Raw genomic sequence first — 16,491 nt, 5'->3', positions numbered from 1 at the left:
ACCCAGATATATTTTCTAATTCCCGCAAGACTCTAAGAATTTCAGGGGTAGTTGTGATGGGGTTGGTGATATATAATAACAAATCGTCTGCATAAAGCGAGACAGTATAAGTTAGGCCACCGCGTGAGATACCTTGTATCCTATTATTGCCTCTAAGGGCTATGGCAAGGGGCTCTATAGCTAGAACGAAAAGTAATGGGCTCACTGGATCTCCTTGTTTTGTCCCTCTGTGAAGAGCAAAGTACTCAGATGAGATACTGTTGGTATAAACTGAGGCAACTGGATCAGTGTAAATAAGCTTGATAAGATGAATAAAGTTGGGGCCAAAACCAAATCTGTCAAGTGTATGAAAAAGATAACCCCACTCAACCCGATCAAACGCCTTTTCGGCATCAAGCGATATTACTGTTTCTGGGGATGGAGTGCTAGGTTCAGTGTAGATGATATTAAACAATTGTCTTAGGTTAAAATAGGACTGTCTGCCCTGGATAAACCCAGTCTGGTCCTCCGAGATGCTATGAGGAAGAACTGCCTCTAACCGGAGTGCAATGGCCTTCGAGAACACTTTACCATCACAGTTTGTCAAGCTAATTGGTCTGTAAGATGAGCAATCTTGAGGGTCTTTATTTTTCTTTAATAGCAGTGTAATAGATGCCTGACGGAGCGTGGGCGGAAAAATATTATTTTTCAGTGCTTCTGCATAGACTGATAGGAGAAGAGGGGCAAGTTTATCTTTACATTTTTTTATAGAAATCAGTTGGAAACCCATCCGGGCCAGGTGCTTTACCACTTTGAAGGGACAATATTGAATTGTTAATTTCTTCCAACGTCAGATTCTGTTCCAATCGTTCTTTAGAGTCAAGGTCAATTGTAGGGATGTTCAGGTTAGAAAAAAAAACGTCAAATTGGTTGTGATCTGGTGCTGAATCTGAAGAATATAATTTAGCATAGAACTCTTTAAAGCAGTTGTTAATAGCCTGATGATCCTCTGTTGAGGAGCTATCAGGTAGCCTAATTTGGGAAATAATACGGGACGCTGCTTTTTGACAGAGTTGACTGGCTAATAGTTTGGAAGGTTTATCCCCCTCTTCATAGAATCTACTACGGGATTTAAAGATGAGCGTCTCTGCTTGGGTGGTAGTTAGGAGATCAATTTTAGTTTGTAAGCCTATTCTCCTCTTAATCAGATCAGGGGTTGGAGAACCAGATATGAGTCCATCCAGAGCCTTAATTTCTGAAGATAGCTTCTCAATATTCTTATGCTTCGTTTTCCTAATGTGAGCAGAGCGAGAGATAATCTGCCCTCTGAGATACGCTTTAAGGGTCTCCCAGAGAGTTGAGGCTGAGATGCCCTCAGTCCTATTTACCTGCAAAAAAAAGTCTATTTGCTCTGAAATGAAATTTACAAAGTCTGAGTCAGCCAACATAAGTGTGTCAAGCCGCCATGTCCGTTTTGTCCTCTGAGTCGGGAGAGTAACCCTAATACTCACCGGGGCATGATCAGAGATAATGATTGGGTCATACTTACAATCTGTAATAATACTAAGTAGATAGGGGTCAACCCAAAAAAAATCTATCCTGGAAAATGATTTGTGTACATTAGAGTAATACGAGTATTCCCTTTTAGTAGGATGTTTAAATCTCCATGGGTCTATAAGTTTATGTAGATCTATAAACAATTGAATTGTTTGCACAGATTTAGACAGTCTTGGTACAGACTGAGAAGAGCGATCCCGTGCAGAATCTATCACCAAGTTGTAATCCCCAGACATAATCAAGTGATGACTATCCAGATTTGGAATAAAGCTCAGCATCTTTTTAAGAAAATTATCATCATCAAAGTTTGGGCCGTAAATATTAACCAATACTAAGCGAAGTTGAAACATCTCTCCAACAATCATCACGTATCTGCCATTTGGATCCAAGATAGTGTTTGATACAGTAAAAGGAATCTTTTTGTGAATGAGTATAGCTACTCCTCTACCTTTACAGTTAAATTGTTAATGGAACATTTGCCCTACCCATTCTTTGTGAATTTTAGACTGGTCTCGATTTTGAAGGTGGGTTTCCTGTAGGAAAGCAATACCAACCCCAAGATATTGTAGGTGAGAGAGAACCCTTTTTCTCTTGATTGCCTTATTCAGACCCTTTACATTCCAGCTTATAATTTTCATATCATCTTTACCTGGGACAAGATGTGAATTACTCTGTGTCATTAGAACCACGCGATTCAAAAATACAGATGTCTACCCCGTTTAGATGATCAAAAAGCCAGATAGGTGCACAAGCCTTATAAATTACAAATACCACATCAAAACTACAACATACAACACATAAACAGGCCTTAAAAAGGCTATCCCCCCCAAAGAACTTCAAACTACTGCAAACCTACATTTGCGTGCTACCCGCAATGATAAATACTGATAAATATTGATGAACCTCTCGAACAGAATATGAAATGACCTGTAACATCATTTATCACTGTTGAAACCGCAATATCCATGGGCCGTAGACAGTCAATGTAACAAGACGGTGGTGATCATAAACCATAATAATAAAAATAAAATACATTAAAATAACAATTTAGGAGGGCATATATATGCAACGTTGCGTGTAATGTACACATACACTTTCACACATGAAACGTTCATTGCCACATAAACAATACTAATAAAATAATACTACAAAAATAAAAAATACTGTCAGAAAAAATGACAGAATAACCATATCGAATAATATCACAGTCTCTTTTAAGTGGTTATTGGCGTCATTAACCCGATCATTAACGTTACCTCAGTCACCATTCTCTGCAGCGTGTAAGGCGGAGTGTCCATCATCAACAGTAACATTGTTGTTAATGTAGGTCAGCGCCTCCGCGGGGTCAGTGAACTTAATGCGTTTCCCATTGTGTGTGAACTGCAGAGTGGCTGGATAGTAGAGGCCGAACTGGATCTTTGCGGCGTGGAGCTTCTTTTTGGATTCAGAGAAGGATGTGCGTCATCTGTTGACGTCCGGGCTGTAGTCAGGAAAGATGTGAAAACTTGATCCGTTGTAAGAGAGCGGGCCCTTCTGTCTGGTGAGACGCAGGATCAACTCTTTGGTTTTGAGGTGATGGAGCTTAACAATGAATGGCGTGGTCTGTTTTCGCCACCTGTTGGTTTTGGGGCCAGACTTCTGTGGGCTCTGTCCACCGCCAGCGGCCTCTCAAATCTGTCTTCCCCAAGCACATCAATGAGTACTTTGGTGATGAATTCTGTTGGTCGCGGGCCCTCCGCATTTTCTAGTATCCCCACAATGCGTATATTCTGCCGTCTGGTATAGTTTTCCAGGTACGCCACCTTCTCCCTCAAGGCGTTGTTCTCTCTAGCTAGCGAGGTTTGAGAAGCTTCCATGCTACTCAGTCTCTTGTCGAACTCGTTCAGCCTGTCCTCCATATCAGTAAATCGCTGGTCATACACACTCAGAATTGAATGTAGAGAGGCGATAGACGTCCGGTTCTCCTCCCGAAACGAGTTGATAGAGGCTTGCACAGCAATAACTGCATTAGCCAGAGCTTCCATGCTGTTAGCATTATCACCTGCTTCTGCCCTAACGCTAGCCGAGGAGTTCGAGTCGCCCTGTGTTGTGGCTTTCCCACTTTGTTGTTTGGCCGGTTTGGGAGGCATTCATCCACCTACACAGTAGTAGAGCCACTTGGTGTGACTTTCCACCGAAGTTTGAACAGTTACGAGGTCCAAAATGTATAAACTTAATGGAGTAATGCGGGAGCTGTGGAAGGCACGTCTACTCACTACTCATGCTTGAGCACGCCTCCCCACATATGTTTAGATTTTGTTTGTTTCTCTTTGGTTCTTTTTTGGAATTGCCCCAGCCTGTTTCAGTTTTGTTGCTTGTATTCTGGGATTTTGAAATTTTCAGGTGTTGGATGTCAGCTTCATTTAAAAGCAAGCTTCTTTGTTTGCAACCTATCTGCCTTTGCGTCACTTTTGTTTGGGTCCCATTTATGTTGCAACAGCAGCAGCCAGTGGTAACCCTGACTCCTAGTGCTTACATTAACAGTATTTATACTACTAATTTGTTTTACTAAATATTTTTAGGGAAAATGTATAAAAGCCCATTTCCACCAATATGATGGGACTCTTCATGTGTAAAGAGGCTTTATAATGAAGTTTCTATGACTTAATATGTAAACATTATATCTCAAAATAAATGACAATAATATAATCTACTCATAATAATGAGTAGTTTACTTTTTTTCTCCATTGTCTAATTACAGTTATTAATATTCAAATAATGACTTAAGTAATTTGGTCCAAGTCTTCAGTGATGGTGCATTCCATTTAACTCAACAAGTTTGAAAACCAGTTCTAGCCATTGTTAGCTATAACAATACCTACTTGATTAACAATGCATCACAGTAGTAGTAGTAGTAGTCGTATTTTGCACTTACAAATACCAACACCAAAGAAATTTGTTCACATACAGAAGTTGGACAGTACTGTGTGCAAGACTCAAGAAGTCAGAAGTGCTGATAAACATATATTTTACAGCGTTCACAGCTGTTGAGTCACAAAGCAGTCATCTTAGATATTGAGGCTGGGAGTGGTGAGGTGCATCTGTTTTCCTGAGTCAAAAATCGGACTTCAGGGGTTGTTCCAGTTGAAAGACTGGGAACTTGGAAATTATGACTTCATAACACACCTTAAGTCCCAAGTCATTTTTTTTGGGTCAAGACAAATCATAGGTGGTGTGAAGTCAATTCTAGTCCGAATCCAAGTCTCTTCCCCTCCCAAGATTATGCAGTCAAGACAACAGACAAGATATCAGTACCTGTCTCATAAAGATATAGTTTGCCAATTTATGTTACCATTTCAATTGTATGTCAAAAAATAGTTTTTTGTATTAAAACTGTAAATAAATTAAATCAAACAAAAAAGAATAATTTAGCCTATTATGCCTATTTAGGCTTAACTAGCTTCTTTAAAATAAGTAACGGAAATTAACATCAACGTAACGTAAAACATCAAATGAACACAGACAAGTCATTCAAGTCAACATGTCTCAAGTAAAGTCCCAAGTCTTTAACTTCCAAGTCCAAGTCGAGTCTGAAGTCATGTATTTTCCGTCAAGTCAAGTTACAAAACAGTGACAGGGCTAAACGCAAGTACAAGTTACGATGACTCAAGTCCACATCTCTGTTAATCACTGTTAAACAAAACCACCAAACCACATAAATGCTTTTGTCCACAGGGTTGGCTTTTCATCCCTCCTGTATGTACTTGCCAGCTCCATGTGTTGAACATGATAAGTGGTTATTTGCTGCCTTGATTTTCTTTCCTGTAAAGCTGCTGATTCTGCGTTTCTGTGAAACCTCTCAAATGATGATGTGGTTTCCCTCCTGCAGCGGTGCACCTCGAGCTGAGGCTGGTTGGAAAGAGGGATGGGGATGGGGGAGGGGGGAGGGAGGAATGGATGTGTGGGTGCTTTTGCTTTTGAGGAACAAGCCCTCTCACTCTCTCTCTCCCCCGAGCAACTGGGCTGGAATAATTACATAGCATGTGCAAAGCTGAGCTCCACTCATTGTGAAAGGAAGGAGAGAGAGTGATAAATACGAGGAAAGATGGCTGTCCGTTCCTGTGGGCAACACTGAGCCGTGTACAGCAGTTATTACATTATTTACAGCTGAGTGTTTAATGCACCGTTCAGTAATGACCAACCAGCCAATGGCTTGTGATCTGAAGCTCACTTATTCATTCGCCAGGCTGCACTCCAGGCAGCTAAAGGATGGAGGATCGCACCTACCCCCTTCCAGATGGAAACAAAGCCAGATCCCTCTGCTATTTTTCACTTCATTCTGCTGCACTCATGTGTCATACACCTTGTGTGTGTGCACTTATGTGGTTATCTGTAAATCTGTTTGTGTACATGTTGAGGACTGACCCTTCATGTGTTGCCCTACATCTCAAAGGATCAAGTGGATTGGTTCATTCACCTGGCTGAGGTTTCTCTCAGTGCTTAAATTTGTGAAAGAATTTTGCCTCCTCAGGTCTCATCAGCAAACCCAACCCTTCAGTCACAGCTACCAATGCAAACTGCGACACCTTGTGGTTGCCCACTGAAAGTACACAACCATAGCTTCCTGTCGGGAGTTAAACTAACTTGACACATCAAGGTGTTTAGTAGTGCTATTGCAGTGAGGTATGTTTACTCTGTACTGTACTCAACAACATTTTTGAGGTACTTTTTACTAGAGTGTGTACATTTCATGTAAAAGGTACCCCAAAGTCATACTTGAGTAAATGTAAAGATATCTTGTTAAAATATGACTTTGGTGGGGTGCCATTTATCTCCATCTGTCCTATCAATAAAGGGAAAAAATAATACAAAAAAAATATATATACACTACCAGTCAAAGTTTAGACACACCTTCTCATTTAATGTTTTTTCTTTATTTTCATGACTATTTACATTGTAGATTCTCACTGAAGGCATCAAAAGTATTCCATGTATTATATATAATATCATATCCATTTAAATTTATGATAAACACTATTTGCAGTGTTGTAGAAAAAAAGTCCCCAAAAGTTATGCCAGAGTAAAAGTAATCACATTAAAATATTTCTTTGGTAAAAGTGAAAGTACTAGTACTAGTAAAAGTAATTATACTAGAATTACAGGTATATATGGGTCAACCAATTATCCAGCTGATGGAGTATACATCAGGGTATATTAATCTGATTAGAGATCAAATAAATACATTTAAAAATGCACCACTTTGGCGCTATAACTGCAAACTAGTAACATCAACAGTGTCGGTAACATTCATTTCTCATTTCGGTTTGCACTAACTGGGCAATTTTCATACTCAAATTCAATTTATTAATAACAATAGTGTGCACACACTGCTTATGATTACACTGTATATATTTGTACTCATTATGTATATACAATTCCGCTTCTATTTCTGCTCTAGCTCCTCTTATTACCTTTTATTATATTGTTAATTTTGTATTATTATCTTTGTTAATGTTATATTAAACTTTCCTTTGGCTGCTGTGATGCTCAAATATCCCAGTTTGCTGGACTAATAAAGGAATTTCTGATTCTGATAACTAGGGTTATAAAATACATCGAGTGTTGTAAAAAGAACAATATCTGCCTCCAAACATAGTAGGGCAGAAATAGAAAATGGAAATAATCAAATAAACTACAAGAACCTTTAGATTTAAGTACAATACTTAAGTAAATATACTTATTACAATCCATCACTAACTATTTGAAATGGGCCATTCTGCACTAGGTAGTACTTTAACTTTGGTACTTTAAGAATAATATAGTATTATATTGCCTGCTCCACAAAAATTACATTGAAAGACACCTGCAACATTCTGTAGTTAATGAAGAGACTTTATTGACATTAAAAGGCTCCAGGTCTTCAGTACTGCAGCATAGTCTGAAAGATAGAAAGTGAGTAATTAAAAGGAACATAAAATCAATAAAATAAACAGATTACCACATGAAGAGACCTTTTTTTTATTCTGGGGTAAACACATACCTGCCCCTCGTGAAATTTGACCTGACACCAAAACTATTTTTTCTTTATATTTGACATCTATGTACAGAAAGGGCTTCACAAGGGAGAAAGGCAGGTGAGAATTGATTTATTTATTTTTTGTGTCAGTCTGATCTAAATTATTTTTTTCTGTTGATGAATTGCAATTTGGCGAGGGAAAAAAAGTTCTGCCTTGATAATCCCTCTAGGTTCCTTCATTTTATTTTCCATCAGTGAAAACGTATGAAAAAGAAAAAAAATGTGTGAAACCAAGTGAAGAAAAGAAACAGAAGAAATAAACTTTTGTGATGGAACCAAGTGAAAAAGATTTGAGGAATACTTTTTTTTTCTCCTTTGTAACGCTCATTTTTCCAAGACTTTCAAGACTTCCAAGACAAATCACTCTCTTTCACACATATATTTTTTCCTTCCTGATAAAACTGTTTTTACAGATGGAAAAATAAGGAACTCTTTTTCCACCAGTTCTCAGTTCATCAACACAGGAAAAAAAAATTGGAGTTAGCAAATAGATCACCAGAAAAAAAAAGAAAAAAAAGGGCCTCTTCACCCTCGGGGCTACCGTCTGTTTGTCACATGTCTGTGCTTTTATTCTGAAGGAAACTCACATCAGCAATCCACTGGGTGAAGGATGAGGTGCGAGTGAACACTGTGGGCTTCTGTAGGGTGTTGCATCCGAGAGAGGAGACAAAGCTGGTCACCCCCTGAACGTACCACCTGCCATCACCACCCCTGCAGTTCAGAGGGCCTCCTGAATCTCCCTGCGGAGACAGACAGAGGACAGTGAAGGCAGCAGACTGATACAGGGTGAATCTGCACTTCTTATTGTGTTGTGATGACCAGATGACTGGAGGGAATGATGCGTACATGGCAGCCAGAGCGGATGTCACCACCGCCGCAGATCATTGTGGGTTTCACATAACTGCCCCACCAGTTACTGCTGCTGCAGACGCTGTGGCCAACAACGGGGAGGAGAGCCTGCTGGAGCCTAGAGGCAATGGGACCTCCACCTGCAAGAAGGGCATGAAAATTATAAACCCCAAACACAGCAGGAGGTGAGTCAGGGCTGTCAGTGAGCGTCTATGGCCCAAGTTGTGTGTCCCGCACCAACAGCAGTTGGCGGCACTCATCTACGTTTTTTTGACGAACTGAGCAGATGAATCAGCAGCTTGCTGCTAAGAGAAATAACTCTTTATGTTTGCTTTCTCATGCAATGATTCCTTGAACTAAACAGCTAATCAAAGACATGTGTTAACATCGCCTCTTTCTTAGTGCTGTTGAATTTTGATAAGAGGGGACTTAAAGGAATATTCCGGTGTAAATTTAATCCATGGTCTAACACACTGTGAAACTGTGTTAGACTCCCTCTCGGGAGATCAAGTTAGCAGACAGCTAATTTACGGAGTTTTATCAACCTCAGAAACGACCGCACGACAACAATACACTGCAGTAAATGGATCCAAATATAAAACGCCACCAAAAAGCCACAAATAATGCTCAGAACAGCACCAAACTTCAGCAACAGTACAAATAGGGTCTCAGCACATAGTCTGGGGCATCTAACCTCCGCTAGCTTAGCTGGATTTCTACTGAAAAGCTGACAAAATTTACCACTCTTCTGCAGAAAAAAAAATTATTTGTGGCTTTTTGGTGGCGATTTATATAATTTGCGATTTATATAATTTGCAGTCTCTCTTACTCGATCTCTCAAGAGGGAGTCTAACACAGTTTCACAGTACTTTAGACCATGGATTAAACTTACACCGGAATATCCCTTTAATTAGCAGGCATCAAAAAATGCAGCTTTATAACAACAGTTTGTATAACCGCAGTCCTGAGTCTTCAGGTTTCCCTTTTAGAATTGTGATTACATACTCACGCAGACGCAATATGTACAAGCTATTAAGCCATCAACTGAAGTCGTTGCAGTGTATTCAAGTGCAGCTTTTTGCCCAAGTTGCAGATGACATGAGCTCACTCAGCATGCTGTCATCCCTGGCTCTTGGATATTCACCGTCAGCTAATGACGGGGCTGTTACTGAACGTTTGTGGTCTTTTGTGTCTTGGAGGCACATGATAACTCCAGTTTGGTTGTTTTGGTAAGCGGCTCAGTGCTGTTTTATATAAATTTACAAAATATTGCGGGCAATAAGGAAAAAGTGTTTTTTTAATTTAATTTAGTTTGAATCCAATTTCCAGTTAACTGTGTAATTATAATCAGACAAGTCATATGTTTTATTTAGAACACTTTTGCACTGCAAAGGGATTTATGTTGCACTTTCCTGCATTACCATTGTTTTCTTAAAGTTAAACTCTTGCCAAAAAGCAACCAAGGCTTTATTTGTGATTGAATATGAGTCAAACTTTTGTGTAAAAGCATCATTACTGACACTAGCATCAAAATCGCTATTTTTGAAACACTAAGAAGGCTCGACACAACATGAAACTTTGCTGGTAGTATCACCAGGGTCTCCACACATGAACAAGAGCATTGAGAACATTGTTTGTGTACGCGGAGTTTACTAATAAAAGAAGGTTTTTGAACTACTCACCGTTGGAGCTGGATCTCCGCCACCGTCAAGGCAGACAAAAAGTGTCGATCTCCAAATGCGACCTAATAGGCAGGAGAGTAATGGTGGACCTCCTACCTATTAGGCTGCACTCAGGGATCTACACTTTTTGTCTGCCATGACGGCGGCGCGCCGGAGGTGCTACTGCTAACGTGAGTTGTCCAAAAACCGTCTTTTTAGTAAACTCTGTGTACACAAACAATGTCCTCAATGCTCGTGTTCATGTGTAGAGACCCTGGTGATACTACGAGTAAAGTTTCATGTTGTGTTAAGCCTTCTTAATGTTTTGAAAATTTTGATGCTAGCGTCAGAGTACCCCTGCACCCCATTAAAACTTAGCTTGCCCGAAAACGAAACTGCAGTAAATCTTAAAAGTGAAACTTTCGTCTTAATTATGCATTTACACGAAGGTTTGACTCATATTTTATCACAAATAAAGCCTTGGTTGCTTTCTGGCGAGAGTTTCACTAATTTTCAATAAAAAATTCCAGCTTCTGGTTTTTTTCCTCCTCTATGACGTCACACTGAATATCTTTGGGTTGTGGACAAAAAAAATGGACATATGAGGACTAAACACTGATGGAGATTTTTCACCAATTTCTGACGTTTTACCAATCAATTAATCGGAAAAAAAATAACCAACAGCCCTACCATCAATTGCGTGTGTTGTCATGATAAAAACCACTTACTGTAGAGTCGTCCCCAGCCAGTGATGTAGCAGGGGTCGTTGTGAGGGGCGATCTCTCCACTCGCTGGCACACAGGAGGGCTGCACCTTGTCGTTGAGAATGGCAGGCGAGGCCAGTTTGATCATTGCAATGTCATTACTGAAAAATCATGTTGAAGCACAGAGAAACATCTTATGTGATGACAGAACCTCACAATTGCATTATAAATGAAATCATACACCTGAAAAAAATGTCCTCCAAAACACAACTTAGACTATTCCTTGAAGAGAAAATGGGAAATTCTGTTACATGAAATTCTCAATAAGTTATATCCCCTATACATGTGTTAAGCAAGGTGTTAAAACTTAATATATTTTCAGAGGTGTGTATGATTAGTTGGTTGAAGTGTCCATCAGCTAGTGTCCAAGTTCTAATAATAATGGTGATGATGGTGATATGGTGAAATTGGTTTATGTCTTCAGAACTGTAACTTCTTCTTCTGTTTTATTTGACAAAGAATGACCTCAGAACAGTTAAAAACATTTGTTTAAAAACATGTCTCAATATTTTTTTAAGAGTAACAACAGTAATGTTTACTTTAAAGATATAGTCAATATATTTGAGTCAGTATCTCTCTAAAAACAAATAGTACTCAGTGTTCAGTTGACTCACAATGTTTAACATCTGATTCAGTTTGATCTCATTCACATTTTCAGGTTGCAAAGACTGGAGCATGACTCAGACCTATATTTTTTTTAAATGTTGGAAGGATAAAACTATATAAGCTAACACTAGACTCTAACTCTGATAATTTGATCATAATATTATTGAGGTCAGTTATAGATGGATGGAATAGATAGATTGATTCTGAAGATTAAAGGAGCTCCGTGTCCTGGTTCTGTTTACAGAACACATGAACCATTCCACATCTGTTCGGGACATAAGGGGGGGATGAGATTCAATCAACTGTCTTTGTGGTGCATTAATTTATAATTTATTTTTTTAAATTTTATATAATATTATAATCCCAAATTGGGAAATTATTTCTCCCCTCAAATTACACACAGGTGAGCGCACACACACACACATGCAATGTAGAGGAGATGAGACACAAGGGGCTGCCACACATGCTACACATGAGCTTCAGTTAGGTTTGCGCAGAAATGGCAGGTGGAAATGTCTTTCAGAGCTCCTGACCTCTGAGCGTTCCAGGTGCACGGCACCAAAAATTATTTTAATTTTGAAAACAAGTTTATATGTTTGTGGAGTATATATATTACTACTTATTGTCAGATGGGACAGAATTTGGGATTTGTGACAACTGTAGCTCTAAATTGTTGATTGTCCCAAATTTCACAGGACATCTGGTCACCCTGGTACTGAGCCGGCACAGCAAGATGCTCTGTCAACTGCTGTCAGACACACTTGTAGTTTAGTTCAACAACCCATTGATAATCTTTTTTCATCATACAGCCCTGTGCTACCGCATAGCAAGAACATATAGCAAGAAACGACTATGAAGAGGGAGCACCCTGAGTATATAAGAGATCACATGAATAGCATGAATGATAGGATCCGATTTTTGAGATGCTCCTCCATTAATAAAAACATGATTGAAAGAGTTTTATCAATTGTTTTTCAAATGAAAGGTCACTTTGTATTAGGTCACCCTGGTGTCTGTCTGCAGCTTTGACTCTTTCAGACTGGGAGCCAAAATCGGGATGTTTTTTGTAGGAACAAAAAGATTTCAGATTAGTTCTCATTTAGCTGAAAATGTTTTTAAATGCCTTCTTCACTGGTTTATACGACACACGTAGATGTGTGTGTCATCTACATGACATTGGCACAAATATTAATTAATGCAGGTTTAAGTAAGTGTCTTGTTTCCTGTTCGTCTCCTTTTTGAGCTGAACATAGCTGCAGTAATAGCAAGGAGTCACGCACTCCTACCCACAAGACAGGCAGTTATCGTCCCACTTAGGGTGAACCACGATCTTCTCAACACTCCTAATCTGCTCGTAGCTGTCGTCTTTGGTGAGGTCATACTCGCCCAGCACCACACGGTAAGTACGAGATCTGAAACACACATACACATACAGATAGAAAGGTAAAACCTTCATGTGACATCATGAGAAAGCAGAGGATTCGAGTAAACTGTGACTCACCCAATGCAGTGACCGGCAGTCATTACCCAGTTGGGAGCAAGCAGAGTTCCTCCACAGGTGTGACGGTAGGTGGAGCCGCTCAGATACTGCAGAGAGATCTGGGAAACACAGTGAGAAGGAGTCAGACATCACTTATATGCATTAAAGGTGCAGTATGTAAGAACTGGCAGCCTGTTGAATTCATACTCAAAATAAATAGGGGGCAGCATCATCAGAGTAACAACTGGTGTGCTGCTAGCAGTCCGGACTATTAACAGGGTGTTGCTGAAAATATATATGTCCAAAAACAGACCCACTCATTTACTAGCAACAGCTTACAATCATCTCAAACAATGTTTTTTTTTTAAGAAATATCTACTTTTAGAGATGTGGTAAAGTAAAATCAATAGCAGCTGGCAAATCTATATCACCTCATTTGTCATATTGCCTGATTATATTTATTCACCTGCCAGGGCCAGCTGTAGGGACGAGCATCTTCCCCGTTCACAACACGGCTCACAGACGGCGCATAGGTGGGTGTGCCACACCCATAAGCTGGACCACAGAAAGAACTGGAGGTTATAAAAGGCTGATTCAGCTCAGCTTACGGAAATCTTGAACACTTGATCAATCCCACTTTTGAACTCAGTGTTCCACACCTTCAAAGTCATTTGTTTATTGTGCTCTGTAGAGGAACACCTAATTCTTAAATTATTTCGTTGCTTTTCCTCTGTAAATTTCAAAGGAAAGACTGATTATGAACTAATACAATTTAATTATTTGCAGTAGCAGGTTGCTTGTTTGTGATCTCAAAGAGTGCCAAACCCATGTTTAGCAGTTGAGGCAAAAATCATCATATCACAAACACAATTTTAATACTTGCTTCTTTATAAAAGTAATAATAATATTGATAATAATAACGTTCAGGTTTTGCCTCCATGGCTTGTAGAGCTTTTGTGATGAAATCCAACAGCAATAAACAGAAGAGGTCAAACTGAAAGATTAGAGAAATGATCAGACATTAATATTTAAACCTTATATCCACTCGCTGTCCCATTTTATTTTTTTCCTCAGACTAGAATTCATGCCATCAAATATCAAAATAATTTGACAATCACATGAAAAAAGGCTTTTGCCAGGATATGTTTGTGGATTGCTCAAAAACGACTGCAACTGCTAAACATTTCCCTTAAAAGTTTATCTAGAAGTATTCTTCAGGTTTTTGTTTTTGAAAATGACCACAGAAAGAACAAAGGAGAGCTAAAACTATTGTGTGTGCCGTATCTTCTTCCTCCCTGCCACAGAGCTCCATAGTTGTTCAGTTTATTTTGAGTCAAACCCACAGACCATCCTGCTGCCAAAAATACCCACAAGATCACCAAATTGTGGATTAATCCACATCTAAACATAATCTCAGACTAATGGACCAAACCATTTGAGTCAGCATTAATACAAACTACAGTGAGCATCTGTTTTAGAAAATTACTAACCTTTTCTTTGAGTTTTTTTAATTTATTTTTTTTATATATGGGTCAGGAATTATTGACCGACAGTGTTGATATTGTTTTTTTAATAGGTCAAGTTGGTAATCAGAAAAATACACTTTAACTCCAAACTTATCCTTAAATTCTAACCCTACTGGAGGCAGCTGTGTCCATCTTGAAAATGAAGTTGATGACACTCACCGTAGGCAGCAAAAAGCAACACAAGGCCGACTTTCATCATGATTCCTCAGAGTAGACAGTTTCAGTGTGTCGTTACAGCTTTTATACTCTTAATATTCAACAGTAATCAGACAATAACACACACATAAAACACACACAGTCCAGTCTTTGACCTGGGAATCTGCGTGACCTGCTGCATCTGTTTCCCCTGTCCTCACCTAACCCCTTCCAGAGCCGGAAAAAAATATGTGCAGAAACATAACAAAATATTTGACCTCAACAGACGTTTGGGGTAATGTGTATTGCTGTATAGTACAAGAGAGTGGGTGTGTAAAATAATCATTCTACAGTGATTTACAGAATAACAAATTACAATATTTTAACCAAGTATTTGGTGCTGGACCTGAAGAAAAGTAATGATGTTTTTAATCTTGAAACAATTTGTATTCTAAGCATATGTTTACATTTAAAAATACAAGCTTTCTTAACTTGAATTAATGATATAATCTGATTTATTCTAAAAAAGAAAAAAGAAAAAGAAAAATTGTGTTAAAGCTTTGAAAATCATTGCTGTTTCCCTGATGTCAAGATACACAAGAATATGCAGGTTAGGGGTGTTGCGACATCGCAATATTCACCAGAATCATCATGTTAAAAACTGATTTACTGATATTGTGTTTATAATACAAATATGACAATATCATGTGAATGATCTAGAAGAGGTGTTCAGCCTTGTGCATCTTTTGTTTGAGTTCATCTGGTTGCCTTTTTACTAGTAGCTGAGTTCAATTGCTCTTTTTGTACACTTTTTTTTTTTTTACTTTTTTGCATATTAATATTAGCATTAATGTAAGGCTGACATGTGCATTTTTGAAGAGCACTATAAGATGAAATGTAGTATTTTGTTGTGTATGTGAAAAAAAAAAAACCTTTGAGAGACAAAAAAATTTCAGGAAGATATTCTGTCTTTAGCCTTTATTAGGATAGGACAGATAAACAGGACAGGACATGGCTGTGCAGGGGAAATTGTCCTTGTTGAGGTAGAGAGTTTCAACAGTAACTGTTAAATTCCCACAGGAGAGAATGGGAGGGGAGGACATGCAGCACAAGGCCACCAGGCTGGAATCAAACTGGGGCTGCTGCTGAGGATTTGCTCTACCAGGTGAACTCTAGTGTGGGGATAATATTCTGATAATAACAGTGAACTCTATCACATTGATATATCACATCACACTGTACTTTTAGTTAAGTTTGTTTACTGAGGTAATGTCTCAGGAAGACTCCAAAAGTGTCATAGCACAGCTCATATCTACTAGTGTTAAACTAGTGTTCATTTGTGATACATGCTGTCAAGAAGATTGTTAGTTCTTATTAAAGGAATTGATGCATAATTTAGTCGACGAAGAACTAAACTATTTATTGTAATGACAGCAGCCATGTTTCTAAAAATGTTAAGCAAATTTTAAGCAAACTTTTGAAAGTTCACACAAAATTTAAAAGATCAAAATGTGAATCTAGTGCATTTCCAAAATCTGTTTCGAGCGAATGGAGTGGGCTATTTAATTTCGTCAGAAGATGAAGTGGTGTAGGCTACATGGCTACGAAAGTAAACAGGTAACCAGGAAGTAAAACGGAGAGAGGTCTTACTTTGAAATGGTCAAGTTTTTGCTTTTTTGTAAGCTAGCACTGGCCATGTTGCATGTTGTCCAGAGAGGACAAAGATGATGACAGAGACGTTTTTTGCAGACAGCGGAAAAAGCTGATTAGTCATGTGAGTTAAATGTTTGACAGACAGACTGGCTAAATAAGCATAGCAAACATTTTGCACATTGACTCTGATTCGCAAAAGTTAATCAGTTTATGTTTTTCCGAATTG

The 16,491-nt window shown here is 38.7% G+C and overlaps 1 protein-coding gene across 1 annotated transcript; it reads right to left on the bottom strand.

Annotated features, from left to right (window-relative positions):
* Window positions 1-7,389: 7,389 nt before the first annotated feature.
* LOC115591486 (proproteinase E-like) lies at window positions 7,390-14,691 on the bottom strand. The gene is made up of 8 exons (XM_030433546.1): window positions 14,637-14,691; window positions 13,418-13,506; window positions 12,973-13,070; window positions 12,758-12,883; window positions 10,830-10,966; window positions 8,438-8,580; window positions 8,179-8,331; window positions 7,390-7,453 (listed from the first exon to the last, which is right to left on the bottom strand). The coding sequence occupies exons 1-8, from the start codon at window positions 14,674-14,676 to the stop codon at window positions 7,436-7,438; spliced, it is 804 nt and encodes a 267-aa protein (XP_030289406.1). The 5' UTR covers window positions 14,677-14,691; the 3' UTR covers window positions 7,390-7,435.
* Window positions 14,692-16,491: the final 1,800 nt, after the last annotated feature.

The sequence above is a fragment of the Sparus aurata genome, chromosome 11 (genome assembly GCF_900880675.1).
Source record: "Sparus aurata chromosome 11, fSpaAur1.1, whole genome shotgun sequence".
NCBI classification, from domain to species: domain Eukaryota; kingdom Metazoa; phylum Chordata; class Actinopteri; order Spariformes; family Sparidae; genus Sparus; species Sparus aurata.
Note: the sequence above shows the minus strand (reverse complement) of the source record. Positions and strands in the feature narration are given on the sequence as shown.

Bases quoted from the DNA above. Each gene is read 5' to 3' on its own strand.
- LOC115591486 (XM_030433546.1), bottom strand. From the start codon at position 14,676: ATGATGAAAGTCGGCCTTGTGTTGCTTTTTGCTGCCTACG. The intron at 13,071-13,417 runs GTGAATAAATAT...TGTGTTTCCCAG, and splicing joins CCTACAGCTGGCCCTGGCAG to ATCTCTCTGCAGTATCTGAG. The intron at 10,967-12,757 runs GTAGGAGTGCGT...ATGATTTTTCAG, and splicing joins GATAACTGCCTGTCTTGTGG to TAATGACATTGCAATGATCA.